Source organism: Maniola jurtina, chromosome 6, assembly GCF_905333055.1.
Source record: "Maniola jurtina chromosome 6, ilManJurt1.1, whole genome shotgun sequence".
In the NCBI taxonomy this organism is placed as follows: domain Eukaryota; kingdom Metazoa; phylum Arthropoda; class Insecta; order Lepidoptera; family Nymphalidae; genus Maniola; species Maniola jurtina.
Genome location: NC_060034.1, coordinates 11,156,744 through 11,178,416, shown reverse-complemented (window position 1 = coordinate 11,178,416; position 21,673 = coordinate 11,156,744). Strand labels below are relative to the sequence as shown.

The 21,673-nt window shown below is 34.8% G+C and overlaps 2 protein-coding genes across 12 annotated transcripts in view; both read right to left on the bottom strand.

Annotated features, from left to right (window-relative positions):
• Positions 1-2,171: 2,171 nt before the first annotated feature.
• On the bottom strand, positions 2,172-5,901 carry LOC123865977. Its single transcript, XM_045907236.1, has 4 exons — positions 5,819-5,901; positions 5,163-5,696; positions 3,681-3,888; positions 2,172-2,864 (listed from the first exon to the last, which is right to left on the bottom strand). Exons 2-4 carry the CDS (start codon positions 5,518-5,520, stop codon positions 2,519-2,521), a joined length of 912 nt encoding a protein of 303 aa, XP_045763192.1. The 5' UTR covers positions 5,521-5,696; positions 5,819-5,901; the 3' UTR covers positions 2,172-2,518.
• Positions 5,902-7,687: 1,786 nt separating this feature from the next.
• The window catches only part of LOC123866329 (proton channel OtopLc), a 49,179-nt gene continuing 35,193 nt past the window's right edge, over positions 7,688-21,673 (bottom strand). For 4 of the 11 annotated variants that reach the window (XM_045907815.1, XM_045907816.1, XM_045907814.1 and 1 more), the window contains exons 3-16: positions 20,948-21,111; positions 15,600-15,784; positions 15,276-15,505; positions 14,880-14,963; positions 14,130-14,244; positions 13,876-14,036; positions 13,631-13,796; positions 13,385-13,552; positions 12,883-13,260; positions 12,393-12,609; positions 11,880-12,164; positions 10,961-11,198; positions 10,540-10,707; positions 7,688-10,430 (exon numbers count right to left, since the gene is read on the bottom strand). In XM_045907815.1, coding sequence (XP_045763771.1) covers positions 10,290-10,430; positions 10,540-10,707; positions 10,961-11,198; positions 11,880-12,164; positions 12,393-12,609; positions 12,883-13,260; positions 13,385-13,552; positions 13,631-13,796; positions 13,876-14,036; positions 14,130-14,244; positions 14,880-14,963; positions 15,276-15,505; positions 15,600-15,784; positions 20,948-21,111 — 2,700 coding nt within the window. In that variant the 3' untranslated portion in view covers positions 7,688-10,289. Of the gene's footprint in view, positions 10,431-10,539; positions 10,708-10,960; positions 11,199-11,879; positions 12,165-12,392; positions 12,610-12,882; positions 13,261-13,384; positions 13,553-13,630; positions 13,797-13,875; positions 14,037-14,129; positions 14,245-14,879; positions 14,964-15,275; positions 15,506-15,599; positions 15,785-16,276; positions 16,640-20,947; positions 21,112-21,673 lie in introns of those variants that run through there. The other 7 variants (XM_045907817.1, XM_045907819.1, XM_045907820.1 and 4 more) reach the window with 7 other exon arrangements.

Below are 21,673 nucleotides of genomic sequence, written 5' to 3'. Positions count from 1 at the left end.
ATCTATAGAGCCCACTTTGACTTTGCTCAGACTTAAGGCACTGTTAAAACGAGACAGCGTTATACCGCTGGCATAAATCTGTCTCGTTTTAACTGAAACTTAAGTCTAAGCAAAGACAAAGTGCGCTTCTAAAGATTTCAACCTTATACCGTTTCTATAACGATATTCCATATATTTCTTTTAGAAAAGTACCTATATTTTCGTATTTATGTACAAAAGAATTCGCACTTTTATAAAATTAAAAATATTATCTTGAATTTAACAAAATAAAGAAATAAATGTGGTACTTATGCTTATTGGTTATTACTTATTAGATAGTTATTAGAATTTCTCCATAACATTAAGTTAGGTATTCATTATTAATAATAGAGAATCTTAATATTACACAACATAACAATTTAAAGTAGGAAAGCTAGAATTAACTTGTGATTTTTAGTTCAAACTAAAAATATAGAACTTTTTCTTAGGATTTCTTTAGGGATGTAACAATACACTCTTACTGTAAAATAGGAAATATCGCCAAATATTGACTTAAGACGTATTTTATTTATAAAAATATTCAATCTATACCTGTTATCCAATATAATATGATATCACATTTCAGTCTGAGTCAATATTTTTTATTGCTTGGATATTTTAATGTACCAATAACACACATGATTGTTTAATCGGTTAATACAGGGCGTAATTAGAACGCAAGAAAAAACTTAGCCTTATTAGTCATTACTCTACTATCTAAACACAATCCAATAACAACAACCATTTGCCTTATACTTGTAGTTTTAGTGATTTAGTATTTTCAAACCCGCAATGTATAGCGTACAAAACTCGAGATCAATGCACTGACCCCGCGGCATCTATCTACGCAACATTCGTTGTGCTCAAGCGTCAGTCATCTATTTATTTGCAATACAGCGCGAACTTTTAAAAAATAAGTACAGGATATTTTTCCCCGTTTTTTTTATTGGTATCTTATGAGTAATCATCAGTACTATCACCTGTCTTCATTTTCGCTAGCGTTCTAATTACAGCCTGTATAGTGTGAACAACTTAAGTTTGTTACAACCCTAGTGAATAAAGCCGGTTACTCGTATGATTCAATGCGTCAACCGTCACAATAACCGTTTGAAGTATTGTATGATACGATCCTTTTGGCATCTAAGGCTGAGCACTCTTTGACTTTGCTCAGACTTAAGACACTGTTACAACGAGACAGCGTTATACAGCTGGCATAAATCTGTCTCGTTTTAACTGAAAAGTGTAAGGAAGTGTATGATATTACCAGAGGTTCGACGAACCCATCTAGTCTAGACTAGTAGTTAGTGGCTTAGGGCCCGTGTTGAAGGGACGTCGTGGTCGCTATTTACCATGAGATCAAAGGCGTTGGACTAATGTATCGCTTTTTATACCGTATCGTATAAGCAGTGAAAATAAAATGTTATTCCGCCACGACTTGTGCGTTATTCTCAGCCGTCAAAAAGATTGCATTGAGCTTATGTTTTAATCTTAAAAGGTGATCGGAAAACCCTAGTGTTATATAGATATATATATTTTTTTTGTATTTTTTTTATAACCACCTATCGTGAAATATACGGTGGTTGTAAAAAAAAAACACGGTACACTGCAGTCGTAACGTAAAGATGGCTTCGTAATTTGCGCTTTGCCTTATTTATATGTGGCTATGACTTTTGATTAAAAAATCTCTTTAAGAGATACCAATTACTCAAGACATTAATTTAAACCAGAACCAATCCACACAATGAAATAGTTTTGAGAAAAAGCAGTTTTTATCTAAATTGTGGGTAGAAAAAAATGTTTAATATTTACATATTGTTATTAAAAATAGTTTTAAAAAATTACACACAATTTAGACAAAAACGGCTTTTTCTCAAACTCAATGTGTTGATGGGATGGTTTGCGTAAGTAGGTTAAGTTGTCCTTGTGTAAATACAGTTTCAATGTTTGTTTCAGTTTTTGATATAAGATAAAGAACTAAAACAAATACCATCTCCCTCTGAGCAGCTATGGATTTTGGTGAGATGGTACCTATTCATATGAGAATATGTACTGATGGTACCTATTCATATGAATATGGACAATATGTACTTAATAATAACATCTCACTGTAATAAATGTTTCTGCAAATAAAAAATCTTGAATCTTGAATCTAGAACGGTTACAGTTACAGCTCGCTAGTGAGTACCCGGCTTTACCTAACCTAATTTAGGTTACTCTATTAAAAAAAAAATTAATGCAATAACTAATTTCTATCTCATAGAAATTCGATTTGTCATATTAAACGCCAGCTTTTCGATAAGTAAACAAAATTAAGTCTGCATTTTTAAAAATAGAAAAAATACAGATTGTATATCAAAACTTGAAAGCAGCCACCCCTCACTCGTTGTCAAGATATTATACCCCCTCCCTCCCCATCTCATCTTTAACAGTCAAGTTCAACTTTTAATACACAATCATGTATTAACTTTGTACAAGCCCTCACGTAACCTTCAAACCCCAATTATAATATTGAATTACTACCAGTATTAGACCAGTTAATCAAAGTGTCCGACGGCCCATCTTCTATGTCTAATAAGAGATTGTTCTTTGATTCGTCCTTTGACCTGTGTAATACAATATCTTCGTCATTTGTCTGAAGATTAACATAGGATAGGGATTTCCTCTTCTGCTCCAAGTCAAAGATCTCCAAATCCTCTTCATCATCCTCGTCAGATTCCATGGTTAAGGGTATTCGAGACAGTTCCAGGTTGTCTCTCCGATCATCCGATTGGAGGACACCATATCTAAATTGATTTGTATCGTTGGTGTTGTGTGAATTATTTGCATCATATTTCTTGGCCTTTTTCCTGAAAATATAGAAATTAAAATTAATTTTTGTAGTTAACTTATCCTTCCTTTTCTTGTTTAAATTGTATCTGGTCTAGTCGGCATTTAAAATCGGTTCAGGAGCTACGATGCCACAGACAGATACACAGATACACACATAAAACTTATAACACCCCTCTTTTTGGGTCGAGGATTAAAAATGGTCAACCAAAAGTGGCAACAGTGCTGTCAATTTGCAATTTGACTCTCTTCACTCCGCGAACGCGACACACAAATAGGTCTAACCTCTAACAGCTTTTGGATAGCATCTGGAACCACAAAAACTATCTTGGACCTTGTCAGTGACCACGACTGCCCCCTGCATTGGAGCGTGTTCCTCAGTCCAGGTAAGTTACTCCATTTATAACACTGACCGTCCACTTCCTTCTTATTATTAACTCTTCTTCTTAACACTTTTTACTCTCTATGACGCACCAAGGTGCCACAGTGCACACTTTGGGAATCCCTGCACTAGGCTGCCACAGCTTCCAATTAGGGATATATTATATGCTAATCTGATATTTTTTGTATGAATTTTAATATTGCAAAATTAGAATAAGAAGTTATTTTTCATGCCATGGCAGATTGTAGTTAAAGTACCCATAAGCATAACTCTAAGTAGCATAACATCTATTAAACTCCTCAATTTATGCAAATAAATAAAATGAAGACCTTCTCCTAACCCATAACACACTCATATAATCTGATTATAGTCAACATAAATGACTGATTGCAGATAGCCTAGAAATATCAAAAAAAAAAAAAATGAAATGGGTTTAATAAACTTAGGCTTGTACCTGTAAAACACGAAGTAGGCAACAGCAAGGAGGGCAAAACCACCAAAAACAATAAGTCCTCGCTTCACCACACCAGGGTTCTGGAGAGCACTTTCCACATCACTAGAACTGGAAGTGGTGACAGCAGTTTCATTTTGTTTAGGGATAGCTGCCAATGTTTCGTTGCTTTTTAATACATTGATAGTGCTGTTTGATGTGATGTTTTTGCCTGAAATAGAAATATTAACAATTTTTACATTGGGTATTCTTTGATATGTACATATTTTTAAAACAAACCACTACATATTACAAACTGAATTCCCCTGTTGCTTCAGACTCATCTCAGAAACTACTGTACACTACAGTTTTCATCAATAGAACAAGGGATTGTCTATGAAGATAATTAGGATATACTATGAACACTTAACAAAAATAAGCTACTGGTACGATGATGAATAATAACTGGGATCAATGGCTGAAAGTTCTCTTTAAGGAACAGAGGAAATGAAAAGGCTGAATTCGGACCTCCAAACTGACTAAGTTTGGAGTCCAGTTACTGACTAGAGTCAATGTTACTTAGCAAACATGTTCAAATTGTTTTGAAATATTAATTAAATATGTATCTTTAAGGCACTGAAATGAATGTATACAAATACACCGGAAGTGTAACATACAAAATATGTTCTTTTTGTGCCAACATATAAAGCAATGCACTAAGCATGCTGGAAAATAATATTGACAGTTTGTATTGACACTATGTTGACAGATGTCTCATCACTAACATTTGCGTATGCTCAGTGCTGCTATCAGCACCAAAATGGCAAAAATCAAGTTATGTACTTCAAAAACGGGTCAGCATTTGCAGATCCAGCGTACATGTATTAGTCAGAGGTCAGTGATGAAAGGTCATTGAGAGATAGCTGTTAAAATAGCTGTGAGTCAGTTTACAATAATGTAGTGTGGGTGCAACCAATGCCATTCTTGATGGGAAGACTATAATGTAAATATTATTACACTTGTTTACAAAATGAATCAAATCTTATAGAGTGCAAATTCTCTATAAAAAGCTTCTCTATGTCTATAGTGAAAACATTATGTCTTGAATTGGTTGGTTTATCTTTATTTAAAGCCATACATTCATACTCATTCTATAACAAAAGCTTTCTATAGTGAAGGAAAATGGTAGGTCTATGTTATGGTTAGTTATTTAAGTATAAACTATAAAGAATTCTGCACAGAATTCTCATATTTTGTTCTGTGTACCTAATATATTAAAAATTTAATTTTCACCTTGAAAGCTATTTTTGTACCAAACCTTTAGTCCAATTCGACACACAGTTATCAAGTAATTTTTCCAGGATTTGGTCATTTAGATTCATTTACATACTTATAAAGCAGAAATTAATTTCTAAGTAAACACAACAACATAGTAATGTTGCACAGAGAAATAATGTAGATGCACAATAAGAAATAAAATCGTTTGATATATAGAATAGCCCTTACCATTTTGAGGGTCTAATTTAGTATCAACTTTAATTCTATCAGGTTTAGTAGTAGTGCTATTATGCTCTGGCTTTGCAGACGGCACACTAGCGCCTCCCCCTTCACTGGGGCCAATAGCGTTCGGGACACCTTCGGGTTTAGGTATTTCTGGGATATCCTTCCTTATATCTGTATCATTTTTACTGTCACTTATTTGAACTGGTAGCGGAACAGCCTCGCGTTTTCGAAGTTTTAGACCTTGAGAGTAAATCGGTAGCTCATCATTCGCTGTATATGCACTATGTTCGATATCATTGTAAAAATTTGATGTTTGTACATAAGTAAACAGGAGCAACAGAAAACCAGTGCCTAAAATCATGTTGGACGAATATTTTCCCGATGCATCGGTTTATTCTGTAGAAAGTTATATTTATGTAATTAGTGCTAATTTATCTTTTTTGCATACGCTTGTAATGATAGTTAATAGTTATTATGTACGTAGTTCACCGGGATGTTACAACTTCATACCACTTCACAAGATTGCTTGCAGGACTTCTGGAAATTATCAAAAGGAATAGTTCTATTAAATATGTAAATAGCTAGTGCGTAATGAAATTGTTTAAATATTTACTGATATTCAGGAAATTGTGATAGAATAATCGCAATTTAGTACTTACCAAATAATGAGTAATTTATAGGAAAATAAAATGTTTTTCTTATTGGCACGATGACATTTGACAATGAATGACGCAAAATTGACAAACAATGATTTACCATAGCCCACAGAGTACAAAATCTTTTGGCTGCGTTCAAATATTGTCGTCACTGGTCACGACTTTAGAAACATGTGTAACATTTTTTTAGTAACCGCTGGGAACATCTTTTAACAAAATGTTATTATTTATTATTATACTACATTTACACAAAACTCCCAAATTTACATCTGCAATTACTAGGTATTTGAGCACTAGGGGTGACTTGCAATCAAAGATTCAAAAATATTACAGTATTTAAATTTTAAACTCTTGGTACGGTGGCCATGACGCGTGACGGCACATGTCATATACCTAGTTGTTTCATAGCCTATATATTTTTTATTTACGCCTACCAATCTAGGTAGTCTCAAATGTTACAAGTGTCATAAGAGCTGTCGTGAATTGACATTAGAAAAACCCGCACTATTACACCAATGTTACCCGATTCTACTGTAACTAGTTCCTTTCTTCACCACTTTTTACAGTTCAGTTGGTGAGACACTGTATTTCGAACGCATTCTAACAAAATTTTGGCAGCTAACTGACACTTGACCTTGCAACAGACTGTTTTGACCAGTTTTGACTTTTGTAATTTGTTTTGTATGCTATTTTGATTTTCGCGCCACTAAAGTTTCTATTTTTCTAATTTCTACGAAATGAAAAACACTTGAAAATTGAAAATTCCCTATTAGTGCTGTTTTCCTGAATCATACCGACACGGGCGGTGCTGATTACTTACCTATAATAGCTCAATACCATAAATGGGTATGTATTTACTTTATTGTGTACCTAACTACAAAGACTACACCTAGTACCTAGCTTACCTATTACTGGAGACGATTGATCAGCATTCAGTGCATATGCCTTAACAAAAAAAAGAGTACTTGCTAAGTTATTTAGGGCGCCGAAACAGTTGCCTAGGTAAGGTCTACAAAATTTTATTGTAATCTAAGGTTGAAATCTATAGAGCGCACTTTGACTTTGCTTAGACTAAAGTTTCAGTTAAAACGAGACAGATTTATGCCAGCGGTCTTAATGTCTTAAGTCCGAGCAAAGTCAAAGTGCGCTCTATAAATCTCAGCCTAAGTGTAAACAGCTTTGGTATTACCAAATAAATAAATATATAATAACTAATTTGGTATTAAAATAATAAATATGTAACAATATTTTGTTATCACCAAATAAATTGGTTGGTAGTACCTACCTAAATAATCGATTTCAGATTTTAGATCAAGGTCTCCACTCAGCGCTGCGCTCCGACAGCAGTATCTTATCGGAGCGCTGCGGAAACCCCGGAGACCCCGGAGACCGATCCTTAATCTAAATTTGAGTCAAAAGTATGTACTATTTGAAGTAGCTCTTCTATAAGTACCTAGTAGTACCTACCTACCTTCTCATTTAGTTTCTGATCATACTGGTTTCTGGAGTCCATAATGACTAGCAGCCGAAATTAATAGCTTAAGTTACTTTATCTACATATTGTATTTCTCACAACTTGTATGGTATTTTTTTGACAATTAACAATGTATCTAAGTTCCTAACTTATCAACAGATTACATATAGATTAAATATTAATTTGTGGCATAAATATATTATATAAGTGATACAAGTATTTAAAGTCCTAGATCCCAGGATTGTTTGGCAGTAAGTAGATGTTAGGTATGTTAGTTGTAGTGCTATACAGTTAGTGAGTTAAGGCACCCTTTTTAATAATTTCCCTTAAGTATATTATGATAGGTGCCTGGTGGATACCTACACTATCCAGCACAACTGTGTAAATAAAACTCACAATCACATAAGTATTAGATATTTAATTTACTCAAATAGACATTTATATTAATTATATATTTAAAGTATGTAGAGTTTCCAAATTTTAATTTTTGGTAAGTATCTATAACACTGACTGAGTATCCACATAATAATGTTTAAACCTAAAGATACAAACATCGGTACACTTTGTTCCAAACATTTAGGTACACAGTAAATATCACTACAAAATTGAACAAGTTAGAAATAGTATAGATTTATCAAAGACTTACAATTAAAAGTGGTTTTAAATACGGCAGTGATTGAACAAGCCAAACATACATTCTGATCTGAATACCGCCGAACACTGAAACTAATGTTCAATTTGTTACTATAAAGGTACGGTTTCAGAAGCGCATTATATAAATCAGATTGCTAATTCCCACAAAGGCTGCAAGATGACTCACGACGTCGCGTGGCAACCCTTGCTTATTTACAGCTCTTGTCTCTGCAAGACATTCTGTCTATTTTTTAAATTTACATTTATCATGCACTTTAAAAATGTACCTTAATACCCAAAGACTGTAGAGATCACCAAACAATTAAGGCCTATTCACACATAACAGTGAGCTCACAGTTCCCTATTCCGGCACTATATCCACAATTACATATCAGTAGCTGTAGGTACCTACTACAGCGACGACACCGTACCTTCAATGTCGGTGATTTCTTAGTAGTTTTGCGGATCTTCAGACTAGAAGTGTGACGCTTTGGCGGCGTTAGTGATACGATAAAAAATATCGTCGTCGCCAAATTAATCTGTGCTTGTCGGCGCCGGCCCTAAGGTTGAAATCTAAAGAGCGCACTTTGACTTTGCTTAGACTTAAGTTTCAGTTAAAACGAGACAGAATTATGCCAGCGGTATAGCGCTGTCTTGTTTTAACAGTGTCTAAGTCTGAGCAAAATCAAAGTGTGCTCTATAGATCTCAGGCTTACATTGAAGCACTCAAAGCAGAGGCTCACTGACGAATGTGGAAATGGTATGGACACCATAATAATATTATTTGAAACAATAATTTGGTGGCACTGTGCCGGAACCGTGATTTCAGTAATATGTGTGAACATGCCTTTATTCAATTTTGTTAAATGACGAAATTTCAACAATACAATAATATTAATCATACACAGTCAAAAATTCCGCACTACATTCACTCAAAACCTCACAAAGTGAGCACACTTCACTCTCTGATTCCAGAGCAATCAGATACGATTAAACCTTAAAGTTAATTACAAAATTAATAAATATATTATAAATAATTTCATATGACCTATTTATACAAAATCTGTAAAGTAGAACTGATATTACGCTTAACGCGTTGATACACACAAGTATTCACCTTTCATGTAAAATAAGTCAGCCTATAAAAATAGATTGCACGTAAAATTCGTTACGAAAATATTTGCAGTGAGATTTTAACAAAAGTGAATCAAAAGTAGGTAGACATAGTTATAAAACACCAAACATTACAGAGAAACCATCTGGTAAGAAATTAGGAGCTAAATTTTTGTTCACACCTATTAACTCTGACTTACATTCATTCCAAAAAGTCCTATAATATCTAGAATAATAAACTTTATTCCAAAAATGCTAAAAATACACGCAACGCAGAAGAGTGCGACAGTGATTTAAATGTTTAAGACTTTTCATGGCCCCTGGCAATAAAATCAAATATCCTCATCCGTAACCAGCAGTTTACTGCTATCTGTATGTCTTGTATAAGTATCATACGACCTGGTGTTTCTGTAACTTTAAGTACATTATAATAAGACATTAATTTTCGACACGTCAACTATATAATATTCGTATTTAATTACCCTACACTATTTCAAGTAATTAGTAGCTCTAATAAATCTTTTGATACTTTCATAGCAATATTAATCCTAATTTTAAAAATATCCTACGCTTCTCAAATACGGAAACTCTTTATAGTTGTGGAAATTATTTATTCTACACTAAAGACGATATTAAATTAAGGCTTCAAAGGTAGTCTATTGCTTGCGTGTTGTGTTCGTGAACCTAACTGTCGTGTAAACAAAATTGTAAAATATTGTCAATTTTTTTAAAAGTTCTTAAATTCTATAACCATGGCACTCAAATTATGTCTAAAAAAGGAGGGATCTTTTCACAACTGGAGATTATAAAATTTTGTTTAAATATAATATGTTTCACCGTGAGCAATTAGGTAATACGTATTTAGGTAAGTTCCATGTCGATCTGCTCATTCAGTCTTCAAAATAACTAAGTGTAATGCAAAACTATTGTATTGTGGAATGTGATATAAAACAAAAACAAAATCCAAAATACATTCAAATGACCTCGATTAATATTCGATTGCTAGGTTCATATTATTCGCCTTGTTCTGTTGTCGCCTACGACTCTTTCCGGGAGAGCAATTATGGATAAGTTCGATTTATCGTAAAATATATCAAACATTATTTTTATAGCCTCCTACTATTACCTACGAACTATTAATGGAAAATCAACTATCGTAAATATGAAACTGGCAGCAAAATATCCATCCTAATTTTAAATTGCTGTCCCGGACCAGGACGAAATCAATTTTTACCCCGCAGTAGTCGACGTAATTCACTCCAAGCGCGCTTTGTAGCTGGTTTTCCAAATCTCAGCGAGGGTGACAGCTGAGTGGAAACGATGGAAGATGCAAAGCGGGAGAGTGAAGCGTTGGACGAGAGACCAAGCGACAAACCCGTAGAAATCTAGTTGAACCTGAAACAGCCATTAAAAAAACTTTAATAAAATTTGAAGTTATTGGTTACTTATGATGTATGATAAAAATCTTCGAAAGTTAATGAAAATAATGTTTCAAAATAATTACCGGATTGGCGAGGACTTTTTGAGCTTCAAACGTATAAATCAGCCACATGGTGACGTTGCAAATCAGCAAAAAGGTAACCGCTTGGCGAGCAGGCTTGCTGCGTTCCTGTTCTGGAAGATGGACGCGACGACGGGATACATCCGCAATAAATAATAGCTGCAGTACAACCTGAAAAATGAAATGAAATATTTAAATTAATAGTTTGCTCAAATAACTTCAGCATTGACGGTTTATTTTATTCACAGACAAAATATTATAATTTCTTTTGAAAAAAAAATCCATTTGTGTGTAATGCTAATTGCACCAGTCCCGTTAAACTGTGCGCATTTCTAGTTGCATTACATAAAAAAATATTTGCATTTTTAAAACAAACAAAGTGTTCCTCATCTAAGTTTTTATAAGTGAAACAAATAATACTAACCTGAAAAACACTCAAGCATCCAGTAATCATGACTAAGAGATTGGGTTCATGAGTAAAAGCTCCCATTCCACCAGCGATCACGCTGAACACAGCATACACGAAGAGTCCAAATGCAGAGACACGTAGCAGTATATCATTTAGATCTGACTGTTCTTCTGAGCGGAACTTCAACGATTGCACCCTGCGAAGAGGTTCGGTACAGGAGGAAGGGTTTGAGCTCCATTTCAGTTTTCTACCACTACTTGGTGATAAAGGGAAAAACCAGATATGGTGAACATAAAGTTTAAAACAAGGAAAAACAATAATGTTCAAATGTAAATAATAAGTGTAAACATAAAGGTTAACCACAAAATTGTATTTTCATGTGTGAATTGTGAAATGCATGAAGTACGCAGGAAGTGGGTGGAGCATTTTGAATTGTTGCAAGAATGCCGGGAAAGTCAAAGTGAAAGGAAATGATAGGGTCAAGGAAAAAAACAAAAATTCTCATAAGAAAAGGAAATCTAAACAAATTAATTAAACAACACAACACTATGATAACGATAAACAAACATAAATGTTAAAACTCAACAAAACAAAATAAAATTTGGTCGCTTTATAATTTCTAAACTCTATAGTTTCATAATTTTTATAGTAATTAACTAAAGTAATACACATTCATGATATTAAAAAAAGTTAGAATTGAATTATCTCAAAATAATTTGTTAATTTCACTAGCCTTTAAAAATATTTTGTAAATTTAAGTGCGTGCTCACACCGAAATTGCGGACAAGAGTGCAGTGAATCTGTGCACTAAAATTTGCTGATTTAAAAAAAAATCCAAAACGGAGGATGTTCTCAATTCGGTGCGTTTTTTATACAACATGTATATAATAAAGCGAGAAGCGAGAGGTTTTCGTAGAAAATGTGTTTATCTTACCGAATAAATCCGATCAGTATAGCCAAAATGGACAGCACCATCAGAGCACAATGAGAAACATCAGCCAAGTAAATAGATAGGCGTTTCAGTTCTTGATGTCTTATCAGGACGAAGAACAGGATCAAGCAGATGAGAGAAGCGACGAGGAGAAGAAGTCCGCAGAAGAGTCCCTTCGAAGCACCAGCGCAGTCAACTCGATTGCCGCGCTGAGCCGCCGCCAACGCCGCTGCCCTGCGGGACAGAACAGCCTCCAGACGTCTTTCCAGATCTTCATCGTTGGCCACGCTGCAACCAAACGCGAACGCACACGTCATTAACGTATGCGATGGTTTTGGTGTTAATGCTATACTAATCGTGCAATGTCTGATGAAACTACAGTTAACTATATACATCACAAATTATTGCGTTTTTTTTTAAATGAATGATTTTTATGAATTTATGCATATTAAAAGTTAAATGGTTTCAACTACGTTAGTTTAAACGCCATTTTGAGATATCAATAAAAATATTTACCTGGGATATCTACCGATGTGCTTCCACATAACGTATATTACAGCCGCTCCAATTAACGAATATTCAATTATAAATGGATAGAGATATGGAGCTGAATCCGAAACTATTGTGCCCATTATCGGATTTCTTCCACAAACTGTAGTGTTATCAATGTTGGCAATCAATGCAGCAGGGTTAAGAGAGTCATAAGATTCAAAAATCTCTGTCGAGTTGTTTACTGTAAAAATAAATAAAAAGTATCTATAATTATTGTGAATTATATTTAAGCCTCTTAAAATAATATCATCAAATATACATAGTATTTGAAACCCTTTTGTGCAATTAAAACTAAACACAAACATGCTAATGTGAAATCCAATCGATTCGATTAATTAACAGTGCACCTAGACGAACTAGTGAAAAACACAAATGACAGAATACGCAAAACAAATTTTCTACGGCGGGGAACGAAACGTGAAGATGGTATGAAGTTGATACTCCGTCGACAAACCTGGCGAATGCGGTGGTTCATCTACACGATATGTTCCGATATTATTGCCCCATTCATCTCTTTCGGGCAGTGATCCAGAAGTAGTGGATGCCACCAAAGTGGACATTGTGCTTATAATCGGTTTCATAGTCGATGAATACAGCCATTGGAATACTTCCAACATTGCTGTTTGTGTTGGTGTTACTTTGTCGGCTTCGACTGTGATTGGTGATATAGTGGAGGTAGTTGTGAATGGGTTATCATTTGGCCATGCACTTTTGAAATTCCGATCGTAGGGTACTCCATTGTCATACCCTAAAGTAGCCTTTATAGAGTCGATTACTTTAGATTTAGTAACGTAACCACCACCGATATTATGATATGGCGAGGAAGTAGTCGCTGAAAAGTTAGTCCAAGGTTTTTTAATAACATACATGCAGTAAAATGAAGGGTTAGAACGAGTATAATAAGGACAATTCTGTCATATCTAACAAAGATAAAAGTTTCTTAAGCCTATACTTACTAGTCGTTGGAGTAGTTGTAGGCACAGCTGTCGATGATATTGCATTCAATATTTGATCTCCAGTTGATTTGGCAATTGTAGCAGCTGTATTAGCTATTGTTGTTGTGGCAGTTGCAACAGCCCCAAATACTTTTCCTGAATGCCTTAAGGTATGTTTTCGGATAACTTCTGAACAAAAAAGTATGCTTATTAATTTCAAAATTTGGAATCTAAGTTTAAAAAACATACTATATTAAAAATACATACTTCCAAGTACGCCTTCTCCAGGAACACCTTGAGGATTTCTCACATGATAATCAGTGATTTCTTTTAAGGATTCTAGCACCAGTGTCCGTATCCATACGCAAATATTGGTAGCAACAACATGCATCAAACCAAAACGGGCGATAACTTTAAATCGATGTATGTTTAACTGTAATGATAACATAATATTAGTATATTTGTAAAATACTTAGTTAATTTGCGTAGTTAAAATAGATGTGGCTACTTACTCGGGAATTCATGAAAATAAAATACATTTGCATAAATGTAAAAACCATTTGTAGAACCGGGTTTACACCTTTCAAAATTAGATAGCACGGGGACTCAAGTGGCAACTCAAAGAACGTCCCGAATTCCAATCCATTATAAATCATAGTCCCAAGCCCAAACGCTGTAAATGAAATTAACATACACAATATTAATACAAATACGAATAAGCACCGTTAATATATTTCTTTTTGGAATGACTAAAACTTTTATTTACCAATAGCACCGATTCTAAGGAAAAAACTGCCGTGACTGTGTTCATTCTGGGAAGTCTTGCGACGGCGCATAGGTCGTGCAACAGGACCCGCTTCGAGTTCCACCACATCTTGTTGCTATAGAATAAAACAGCATTTAGAAAATATTGATAATCATCAAATACACGTTCTCTTACGAAAATGCTGAATAAATGAAAATTCAATTTATATTTAACAGGCACAAACAAAAACTAATAAATAAGAATTATTCGTTGATCAGTCTGTCTTATATAGTTTGGCACTGCGAATGGTTCAACCGTTCAATTATACTTAGTGTGAAGATGCATTTGTTTGGAATGATAGATATATTATTGTTATTATGACAAGAGCATAAAAATAAGTTGTTTGATTTATTATCCAGTAAACGCCAATAACTCTGGGGTACACAAAATGCAACAAAATCAGGACTAAAATAAAAAAGGAGCTGTTCAAAATAGAATAGAATAGAATAGATTTGTATTCAAATAAACTTTTACAAGTGCTTTTGAATCAAATTGCAAAAAAACAGCTTGGTTCAAAAGGCTTGATATCATAGTCCTAATGATTTAATTTTTAATCAATTTCGAAGCAAAAACAGTGAAATAGGCGACTAACGTATAAAGCATTGAATACATGTTTATTCAAACAATCAAAGTACAACAGCACATCCAAAGCGTTCGGTGGTCATAAAATACGTAAATGATAAAGCGGGATTCTGGTAAGTATAACCTCACCTGTTCGGAGGCATAATATTGCGCCATTTGCATTTGCAATTGTTGTTGTCGAACTTTATCACGCATCTTACGGGGATACACCTCCTGCCCAAATGATATGGAAAAAACAAAAAGTAGGCAGCATAAACAAAAAGGGGTCATGCGCCAGTAACTTCCTAACAAAGCATTTACGAAAACGTGGATTCAGTGGAAAGCCAATAAAAAATTGCGACCGAGTGCTAATGTGTCACAAAACGGACAAAATCACGTAATTTGATTCATAAATAAATTAGTTATTTTATTTAACACAAAACGATAAATAGAAAAGACAAATAATGTGATAAATATGTATGTTATAAACAATGTATTGGATGTGCTGGTGATGTGCTGTTGACCACGCTTTAAAAAAAGGCATACCTGAAATTGACTCTGCTTTTTGCTTTCTTTGGTCTTGTCTTTTCCAGCATCCTCTTTCTTGTCTTTATCTTTATTTTTTCCATCTTTCTTGCCATCTTTCTTTCCATCTTTTCCATCTTTACCGTCTTTACCCTCTTTGTCTTTGGTCTTCTTTTCTTTTTCTTTCTTCGGTTTCTTTTCTTTTGGAGGAGGTTTGGGTTTTGGAGGACTTCCGTTGCAGCATGCGCTTTCTAGAAACAAAAATTACTCCATAGATGTATCACGAGATATCAAAGGAACAAAGTATGATTTTATACATAAAATAATTTTGACTGATACTCGTACCTTGTAAAAGAAAGCAGAACACATATAGCAAGAATAATATACTCATGCCATATAAATATGTGAAAAATCCTTCATAGTAGTAAAGCGGCAAGTTATGTGTAATCACATCACTGACAACATATGCAATACACACGACCACCAGAAGTTTCGCGTAGATGAAACTTGAAATGATGAACAGCGAGGTTCTGAAACAAATAAAACATAATAAAACTTAAATATTTCTTATTAAGTAAGAAACACAATTTGATGTTTTTCATGTTTTAGACTTCATATTAATCAAACTTTGTCAAATAATACTTTTACTTTAAGATTTCTAACACAGGTGAAAACATTTTCATATCTTTGAAATCACTGCTTACTTAAACTGCGGTATTATAATAGTGGGTCATGGACAAAAGAAGGTGAAAAGTCGAGCGCGAGATGAGAGCTCCGCTATGGAAATTTTAATAGCACTGCAAACAGTACCTAACCGTAAATCATTTTTACCATTACATGTACCAAATTTTATATATTTGTAATTATTTTATTTATCATTGTATTTTGGAAAATAAATTTGATAACTTAACGTTTATTAATTAGTACCTGAACGTTAATTAATAAAATAATTAATCACAACCAATTCGTCTCGCGGATCATGACTTTCGATTAGAAATTAAATTTCTATTATCAAGACCTACTTCTTCGACGGCTTCGGCTGAACGCATTTCAACTCCATCTCTTTGTTAGCGTTGTTATGTTTTTCGGCGATGGCAATATCACTACCCTGTTGTCGATGTTGGCCAACTGGCAGCGTCGCCATGTTATCCACGACATCCAGCTCCACTGTGGCCACCTTCACTTCAGCCTCAGTGGGCTGGTGTTTATCCTTGCCCATGGCTCTTCACAAAAACTCGGGGACACTTCACAAAAAGGTGGACATAGCACAGGGTACTAGGTTAGGGATAAGAAGCAGGTTAAGGAGGGTTCGCGAGGAGCCTTTTCTAGGCAAGAGACTCCGGAAGTACGAAGGTGCGGCTTTGGTCCGTACCCGCGGCTGAATTGCGCCGGGAGTTGCGCAGAAATGGATGCTGCGCGCAAGATCACCAAAACCAGGGGCGGCAACGACGCCCCTATATTATAAATTGCACTCCTAATAGCGAGAGGGATTTTTATTGTTTAGCCATGGGGTGGCCATGAGGGGAACACTTGGACAATACATGGAACGTGTATTGTATATTATTCTAAGAGGTATGAACACTGAGAGTTAAAAGAAGTTTGCTCTTTTAAAATATTATTGATCTTTTTCTAAATAGTCTCTTGTGACAAAAGTTTTACTCCACATTTTGTATTGACATGAGTTTTATACACTCTTAAGGCACACATAACAATAGGTACTGTTTTCCGCCTGGAGTCGACCTGAGGCGTGCCAAAGAGCCTAATTAAATTGTAAAAAATTATGATACATAAGCACTAGCAAAAATTTTCTCTACAGAAACGCGGAAGTCAAAACTGACAGCCCTAAATCCGGCGGCACGCGGTCGATAGAGGCGCGTCTCTCCCAGTCGCTTCGGGAGGCTGCGCGACCCACTGACCTGGCCTAAGTTTGAAACACCCAAAACACCCTCAGTTCGTAGTCTGTCTAGTAGTAACTGTCGAATGCGTGCCAACCCTAATTGATATCTCATAAAATGCACTCGCACAGTTCAATGTCCGACTATTAGTCGCATCTAAAAATCACATAATAGGTGTCTCAAAGGATGAAAGCGTCGCGCATGCTCGATCCAGATTGAATAGTGACCGTAACGGGTCGCTGAACTCGATCGCAAGCATAACACACGTAAAACTCTCACCCACTTAAGCCATAATAGCCGGAGGTCAAAAACGAAATTGCCTATGCTATGCCTTTTTTTTTAAATAAGCAGGTAATCGTAACAACATCGAGCACAAATTTTTCTGTATTCAATGATCTTCAGTGATGTCTATAATTGCAATTGGAAAGCTTAACAGGAAAGAATATCAGTATGGACAGAAAGATGATCCTAATCGACTATATGGCAGACGAATGGTAATTAGGAAGAAAAAAGATCGACTGAATTGTTTTCCTAGCAGTACCTACAGCTGGAAGAGTTGATACCAGATGAACCCACCCACAGAAGATTATAAGATCAAGGTTAAATTAGGAAAGCGTTTCCAGGACATTGAGGATTCTAATATATTACGAAAATACCCCTTGTGAAATAGAGATGATCAAATCATGTCCGATAAAATATCCATAAAAGATGACTATACTTACTAGAATCACAATGCTCTAAGAAACTAGTCGCTTGTCGCTATCCTGGAGAATTACTGCTAAAAGAGTCCTTTTTTCGCGGACTAAAGGTTATTTACTATACCTATCTTTGTAATGGTGAAGTCTTTTGTCCGTCAGGCCATTCATACTGTTGCTATCGAGGTTGGACATGATATGACAAAGGGGGAAAAGAGGCGAAATTAAGCATAATATTACTATAGCACAGTAAACATATTAAAAATTTCATCAATAGACTTTAGATATAGCCCGAATTATATTATTATCTTAAAAATACCCGTCATCTATCGTAAGATGAGAAAACTGTCTTTTAAAATATATCATAAGTAAAACTATATTTTTTTCAAAGGCTGATATTTAAGAAATCAGAAGAATATTTTATGATATTACATGAAGTACCTATGTAGTGAGGAACTTTCCATCATCTCTCACCAACCCAACCGCGAAACTCATTTTCGTTATTATAAAATGCTATGCCTAAGGCCAAAATTGAAGTATCTAGTTGTTAACTCTTGTGCAACATGACGTAGGTATTTAGTTACAAGCGAGCATTAGTTTAATTAGCAGTGCTCCACTTCTTCAGTCGATACGTTAATATCGTCACATGCCTTCTAAACAGCAACTTGTGAAACCTGTTTAACTTTATATGGTTAAAGCTTGAACAAGAAATGAGTTGCATTCATCAAATGAAGATGCAGTAATTCCATACCTACTTAATTTGTAGAGGAAAAAAAAGGAAAGAAGAGGAAGAATGACTAGTCGCTCGAGGTCATGACAGACTATTTTACTATATGGGAACAATTGCCTCTAACGCATTTTTAATGTGCTGGTTATATAAAGTCATACCTACCTTTTTAAAAGTTAAATTACAAAGTTCTTCGACCATGAAATTGCGTGGAATGGAAAATCAAAAAGGGCTGTTGACGGGCCCTGATAAGTCTGATTATAACTAAGAGAGGGCAGGTCAACTCTCAACACTGATAAAAAGAATGCTTACAAAAGATGTAAACGAGATAGGGCATAATTTCATAATTTGGGAACGAGTAGAAGCATAGATAAACTTTCTTTTATCTATGAGTGGAAGAGTCAAACGAATATAAGAGGGTTGTATACGAAGATACTTAGATAGCATCAAGATGGTTTGAAAGGATCTAAGAATAAAATTAATTTATAAACCTAACACATAACAAAGCAGTGCCAACAACTTAACACCAGCTAATCAATAAAAATACCCACACTTGATAGCAATTTTAATTGTTTCTATTACGTCGTAGTCATTTTAATTAAGTTCAGTCCTGTCAATGACATAATACCGGTGACCTTGTGGTTTCTTGCATACAATGCACCATTACAACACTTTATAGTGTCTGGCTCTAAATCCGTATACAGACAGGCGGAGCAAAATAAGGTATCACGTTTTTATCGCTCTGATCATCAAGTAGGCTTGTCATGGGTTCAAGTAAGTGTATCTAATCATTTGCTTTACAATATGTAATTTAATGGTTCACATTTCTTTTAAAACCCGTAGTTCTACCATTTAATAGGTTTTATGTCTATTACTAAATCATCTAATAGTACATTAACCGCGTGGAAAATATCAACAATTTCACAGTTTATTTGGCAAAAGAAAAAATAACCCTCTCGTAAAAATAATACAAGATATAATATGTATAATGCGATTGTAAAACGATTGAGTGATAAACATTGGTTCATGTCTTTCATTACTATGGATGAGTATTGAGTACATAACATTAATGAAACATGAGAAACAATGACGTAAACATGAAAAATGTATGATGATGTTGATGTGAAGAATTTTGTTAGAGTAGGTAGATAATATTCTGATTTCTGATAGAGTCAAAAATTCGCCACACGTTTGACTTTCAAATCACTGAAACAGAAGTGCAAAGTAGAAGCAGGAATAAAGTATAGGTAGGTATTTATGTAAAAGAATCAAAATTGTATGGAATCTGATAGAAGAATATTTTAGAAATCTGTAGGTAACCAGTTTCGGTTTTTTTACTTGACAGAACTTGTAACTGAATTATAATCTTTGATGAAATTAAATTCGCAGAACATTCAGTAGAGTGAGCGAATAAACTGTTAGCTTCTTGCCTTGAATGCCAGGCCATGTGTATCAAAACAATGGTAAACTTCTACCTAAGTTATGACGTTGGGACCAATCCCTTATTATCATGGGACATCCATTTCGAGATTACACCTCGACAGGCATAAGTATTCAACATTTTATTGCTTTTGCAAAATGAACTTTACAACTTCTAATTTAAACACATTTCTGAATAATCTTCTCTCATCGCACGTGTTCTTTTGATGTAGGTATGTAGCAACCATTTAATCGATTGACCATCCATTCTACGTGGATGTGCTTTGATTACAACTTCCTCCCCTTTATTTATTTTTAAATTGTCTATTGAAGGTTTTTGTGACGGTTTTATTTGTCCCCTATGAATAAATAGGTCAATTTATGCCTTGCTTGACCGCTGGCCTATAATAAATTAAGTGCATGAAATACTCCGTAAAAAATATTATCGCGAGTTGTGGTTTAATGAAGTTATAAGCTATTTGGTTAAAATATTGGTTACTATGCATTGTTGGCACAAGAATACCTACCATAAATAATTCAGCCAATTACAAAAATTAAGATTGTAATAATTATTTATTGGAGCAGGTTTTCTGGAATCGACGAGCTGGTCAAAAATAATTTAGAAATTAAGTGCAATTTTCGATATTTATTATAATTGTTGACGATGGATACTGTTTTTTTTTTTTATTGACTTTGCTGCAATCAGATCTGCTAGAAAATAATAATGGAGCCCAAGATAAAACGTATTTGCCTAAAAAATGCATATTCACTCTTGATTTGAAGGTATTAAAAGTGGAGGGCATAACTGATGCTGGAAGGGCGTCCCATATCCTAGCGGTTTGAATTAGAAACCAGGAGGCAAATCGTTTCGTAAGTGTCTCTGGAATTTCGGCTATGTATGGGCACAGATCTTGGCGATGCCTTACGGTACAATAGTAGAAAGGTGAAGGAACTTACTTGGCATTTTTAGGTTTGGTGTCAGGTTGACAGCAGGCGCGGTACCGAAGCACTGCTTCGGTAGGGGTGAGGGCATCTGTTTCGTCCGCCGGCGCCTCGCACTCGTCAGCGACGAGAGGCGCACGCGCCGGCGACGTATGTGAACCGTACCCGTCGGAATTCAGCTAAAAGGATAAAATTGCACACTTAGTATAATCTAGTTCATTATTGCTTTTTTAGTCTTTGTTCGTGGCAAACCAGCAAAAAGGAGTACCTTTAGGAGTAAATTGTAGTGGGAAACTACTCGGTAATAATACGAGTACTATCTTATGTTTAAAATCCCTATCCAACAAATGCCACTGAGTATACCATAATCAAAAAATAATTATTGTAGTTCCCTGCAAGAGACAGTGATAAGGACGCGTAATGTCTTCTACCTAACCTATGGCATGGCATGAGAGGTGAGGAGAAAATTAATTAAGCCCAATTAATAAAAAAGCAGGTTGACTTGGTATGTACAATGTAGTTAACCTTCTTGAATATATGTACATGTAATTAAATAATCTTGAATTTTTTACTAAAATTTTATGATAAATTTTTTACGTGAACTCTGTGAAAGTAACTCGGTTAAGTGCAAAAATAGGTTAAGTACTGTTCAAATTTATTTATTCTTTAGAGATGAAAATTCTAGTGTTATTGAATGACTTCGCATGCTGCTAGTAATTAATATGAGTGATGTGAGTGAGT